Source organism: Octodon degus, unplaced genomic scaffold (genome assembly GCF_000260255.1).
Source record: "Octodon degus isolate 3935 unplaced genomic scaffold, OctDeg1.0 scaffold00093, whole genome shotgun sequence".
NCBI classification, from domain to species: Eukaryota; Metazoa; Chordata; class Mammalia; order Rodentia; family Octodontidae; genus Octodon; species Octodon degus.
In genome coordinates, this window is record NW_004524669.1 from 606,727 (window position 1) to 611,781 (window position 5,055).

The 5,055-nt window shown below is 44.6% G+C and overlaps 1 protein-coding gene across 1 annotated transcript in view; it reads left to right on the top strand.

The window, feature by feature from the left end:
- The window catches only part of Wwtr1 (WW domain containing transcription regulator 1), a 138,364-nt gene that overhangs the window by 111,476 nt on the left and 21,833 nt on the right, over positions 1-5,055 (top strand). Inside the window, exon 3 of the mRNA XM_004637777.2 lies at positions 2,427-2,620. Within this exon, the coding sequence (XP_004637834.1) occupies positions 2,427-2,620 (194 nt within the window). The remainder of the gene's footprint in view (positions 1-2,426; positions 2,621-5,055) is intronic.

Genomic DNA, 5,055 nt, shown 5'->3' on the forward strand with positions numbered 1-5,055 from the left:
CCTCCCCTCCCCTCTCCTTTCCTTCCTTTTTGAGGCAGTGTCTCACAATGCATTCACTGGCCTTGAGCTCATTTTTGTAGCCCAGGCTGATCTCAGACTCCACGATCAAGGAGCTGGGGAGATAGTTCAGTGGAATAAGTGCTTACCTGGCAAGCACAAGGTCCTGAGTTAATCCCTGGTACCACCAAAAACAAACACATCAAACTCGATGATCCTCCTGCCTCAGCCTCCTGAGTGTTGGGATTGCAGGTGTACTCCACCACACCCGGCTTTTTCTAATGGGAAGATTGTTTTCTCCCTATCATGTTCTGGAATATTATCCCAAAGCGTGTTTTGTTTCTCAACGAATATAGATGTTTTGTCTCCTCCTGCTTCCCTGGGGAACTTGTTTCTGTGCTGGACCTCCTAGGCCACCCCCATCATCTCTCAGTGCTTCTGAAGAAATGCAGTTCACGAGCGGAGCTATGAGTTCAACTGTGGGCCCCAGGTGGAGTTCGGGCACCTGGTTTCTAGGGCCCTGGTCAGCTAGGAGTTTCTTCAAGTTCTTCCCCATCTGGGTTTTGGTTTCCTCATCTCCACCCAGAGGATTGTACCAAGCAGACTCTAAACTGTGGTGACCGTGATTATATTCTGAGCTGGCGCCTTTTCTGAATAATTTGAGAGTGATCTTCTTTCATTACAGGAAAATATGAAGTTCGATACCTACAGGGCCATGTTTTTGTTTTGTTTCATGGGTATTTTTTAACTTTCATTTTCATTTTGTTTTACATAAATAATAAGTGCATGCAGAGCCCCGCGTGGTGGCGTATGCCAGTAATCCCAGCTGCCCCACACATAACCAGTTATCAGGTCCGAAAAGACCTCTCACCAGATCTCAACCTTTGTTAGTATCCACAGAGAGGAATAACCTGAATAGGTGATGTCTTCATTGACACAAGAATCATCAGACTAAAACTGGAGCATCAGCTAGGAAGCTGAGGCAAGAGGGGCCTAGTTGAAGCCTACCCTGGGTAATTTAGTGAGACCTCAAAATAAAAATGTAAGGAAAGGGCTGGGGATGTAGCACAGTGCCAAGACCCTGGGTTCAATCCCTAGTACTGGGGTGGGGTGTATGTAGGGAAACCATAAATAACACAGAACAGGAAGATCATTGCTGGTACTTCCCCCTGTAAAGGCCCCATGCTTCACTGTTTTCGTGTGGATCCTTCTAGAGACAGTTGGTGAATGTCTAAAGTGTTTCTTCTTTTTTAATCACACCCAGTAGCATGCTGCAGTTCTGTTCCTTAGTTTTTTGCTCTTAAATCAGGGTTCTGTAGCAATACCAAGAGAGCACCCTTATTCTTCGAAATTATTTTGTGAAATGTCTCTGAGTGCAGTCCTTGTAATCTCCCATTGATGGGCGAGATTATTTTTAGTCCTTTGCTATTATTAAATAACACTGTGGTGAATAGCCTGCTCTCCTGTGGTGAATATGCTCTGTGGAGGTGTGCTTTCCTTTGAAAACAAAACCGTTGTTGAATTCCACCCTGCCAGACTCTACAGTTAACAACCAGTGATGTTTAGTCTGACTGGTCAAACCTTAATAAAGTTGAAGACACCAGCGGCTCCACTGTAACTTCTTGTGAATATCTCTTGTAGGGCTGATTTTCTGAAGACCAGCAAGAGTATGGTTTGGGAAGAACTGTCCCCAGGGTTTTTTTGTTTGTTTGTTTGTTTGTTTGCTTTGTTTGGTTTTGGTTTTTTAAGACAGGGTCAGTTCAGACTGCCTGGCCTTGAACTCGCTATGTAGCACAGGTTGGCCTCAAACTGAAACAGTCCTCTTGCCTCAGTCTCTTAAGGACTGGCATCACAGGCAGGTGCCACACTCATATGTCCTTCCTCAAGAAGTCCTGGTGAAACTTTCCCACAAGTTGTGATACCCTTTGTGGAATTTGGTCACTTTTTGCACTGTGTTCTATATAAAGTTTAAAGTAGACTGCCCTAGGGCAGTGGAGTGGTAGCTCAGTGGTCGAGCACCTTGGAGCTTGTACAAGGCCCTGGGCTTGATCCCCAGTGCAACGTCAGCAGAAAGTTGTCACAAGATTTCTAACAGAGCACAAAAGCCAAGACCAGATGAGTCAGGAGGGGGACTGGTATCTATGATTTCATGATTCCAATGAAGGTAACAGTTATTTGAATAGTAATAATTAACAGAAATGTTAACAGAAATGTTACTGTGGAAGGAATCTGAGGAATCTATACCCCAAAGCATAAAACATTCTGATGGTATCTTTTTTTTTTTTTTTTTGTATTGAAAATCAAACACAAGCCCTCACACTTGCCTGGCAGGTGCTGTGCACTGAGCTACATCCCTGACCCTGAGGCTGTCTTTCTGAAGAGTCAATGTAGACCCTGGCCATTCATCTGGGTGTTCTTGTCTTCTGCAGTGATCAATCACCAGCACCAGCAGCAGATGGCACCCGGCACCCTGAACCACCCTGTTCAGAACCCACCAGCGGGGCTCATGAGTCTGCCCAGTGCACTTACCACTCAGCAGCAGCAGCAGCAGAAACTGCGGCTCCAGAGGATCCAGATGGAGAGAGAGAGGATCCGAATGCGCCAAGAGGAGCTCATGCGGCAGGTATGGCCTTCGTTGGCATTGGAGGCTCTGCAGCCTTGGCAGCTGCGCACCTCCAGGACAAACCTTCCTCTAGAAGCATGGGGCCCAGAGGCCCAAAGCCCTGCTCCAAGCCTTGTGGGTGGCTTCTGTTTTCTTCTCCCTGCATTCTGCCCATGCTTCTTTCAGGACAAAGTCCTGAAGAGTTCAAGGGCTCTGGGAGATTCGCATGGCTGCCTGTGGCTTTTGCTGCTAGTGTTCAGAGAGCGAGAAAAGAGGAAGCAGGAGGAAAGTACAAGTCCCAGTTATGTACTGCTGTGTAGTGAGTTACCCCAAAACTCAGTGGCTGGAAGCAGCCATTGTAATGTCATGTGGATTTGTGGCTCAAGAATTTGCAAAGAGTCCAGTTGGGTTATTCTGCTCTCTATGACACCGAAGGAGGTCACTTAGTGGTAGTGAATGGGTGGTTGGACCTGTGGGGAGGGTCCAAGATGGTGTCCACTAAGCATGTGGCACCATAGTGAGAATTGTGGGAAGACTGGGCTTAGCTAAGATGCAGGCCTGGACATCTAGTGTAGCAGTCACAGAGGCATGGGACTTACTACATAGCAGCTTGGCTCTGCGAGATAGAATACTGCAAGAGACACAAAGCTACCAATCTCTTAGGTGCAGTCTGAACACCATCACTTTTGCCATGTTTTCTTGGTGAGGGCAGTCAGATTATAGTGGAGAGCGGAAGGGATGCCTCACGGAAGCAATGGGGAACAGTCCACAGCCCCTCTTTGGTCCATCACAGAGTATGAAAAAGAAGAGAAAATTGAGAGGAGACCTGGGCAGAAAAGTGTGTATATGCAGACTTTATTCAAGTGCCCTGTGAAACTGTCCCGCAGTCACTTGTACACTCGGTCACCAGCACGTTGCTGTGTGCCCCGTGGTCAGCACAGCGCTGCATTGGGAAGTGAGGCACAGCCCAGGGTTTTCTCCCTGCTTTCCTGCCTTGGCCTGCAGAGGAGCAGAATTCGTTCCTCTCTGTTGCTAATCTAATAGAGCCCATGAATCTACAGGTCTCGTTTGCTGGCTCTGTTTTGAGGAGAGAAGCTTTGGTTTATTTTCTAACTCTTCAGACTTAGGATTCTTGTGAAGCAAGATGATTGAGCAGCTTCTGCGACTCGAAAGAAATAAGTACGAAATCCTTTCTGGGTGGGGGATTCAGGGTATATGAGGATACACAGGCTTTTCCCCCAATTATATGGGATGCCTTAAAAATATACAAAGACTTCCCTATATGAGTAATATATTTATCATTACATCAATCCTAAGATATAAGTTGCAGTGTGAGGTTTAAAGTACTGTACATGGAAAATTACAATCATTTCTTAAACATACCCTTTGAAAATAAGAGAAATGAGTATAAACTGTGCCTTTTTGCTTAGCTGAGCTTTCTCCCAAAATTCCTCCAAACTGAGGAGACAGCTTTGCAAGGTAACTACAGTTGTGCCTTCTACCCTGAGGGTTTGCACTTGAACTTGTGCGGTTATTTCAGGCTAACAGTTGTTTACACTGTGGTAGAAACATGGGATCATGCTACGTGGCAGGAAGTAGTTATGTTATTGTTTTGTGGCTTGGCATAATAATTCTATTTGTAATAAAGTTTCTATTCTGTAATATAAGCTGAGCTATACAGAATTATAGTACTATTTATAAGTCTTCAAATTCTTAGTTTTATATTTAAGCTTTAATGAAGTGAGTATATGTGTATATGTGTGCGTGCGTGCTTGTAGTTAGGAGGAGGTGGTGTAGGTGGTTCTAATGTCTTTTTAGTTTTGTTATTAGAGTACAGGATGAAAGATCTAAATAGACTTTTTAATCCTGGAAGATTTTTTTTCCCCCCTAGAATCAGCTTGCTCCCCAGTGCCCAAGATTTCCTTTAAGGCTGTATAGTAGATGAGGAATTGTTCATGAAAATTTTGGGGGGTGTTTGTAAGGGTACCTGCTGATTGTGTCTTAGGTGTGGATAACAGTATCATCTTAATTTTTTTATTTTATTTTTATTTATTTTTGTTGCAGAACCAGGTATAGTATCATCTTTTTTTTTTTTTTTTGCGGAGCCAGGGATTGAACTCAGACCCTTGCACTTGCCAGGGAAGTGCTTATTTTACTGAGCCATCCCACTGGCCCAACAGTATCATCTGGAGGGGATTTCTGACTTCTTTCTTTTGGTGATTTTCTTCTTCTTCTTCTTCTTCTTCTTCTTCTTCTTCTTCTTCTTCTTCTTCTTCTTCTTCTTCTTCTTCTTCCTCTTCTTCCTCTTCTTCCTCTTCTTCCTCTTCTTCCTCTTCTTCCTCCTCTTCCTCCTCTTCCTCCTCTTCCTCCTCTTCCTCCTCTTCTTCTTCTTCCTCTTCCTCTTCCTCTTCTTCTTCTTCTTCTTCTTCTTCTTCCTCTTCTTCTTCTTCCTCTTC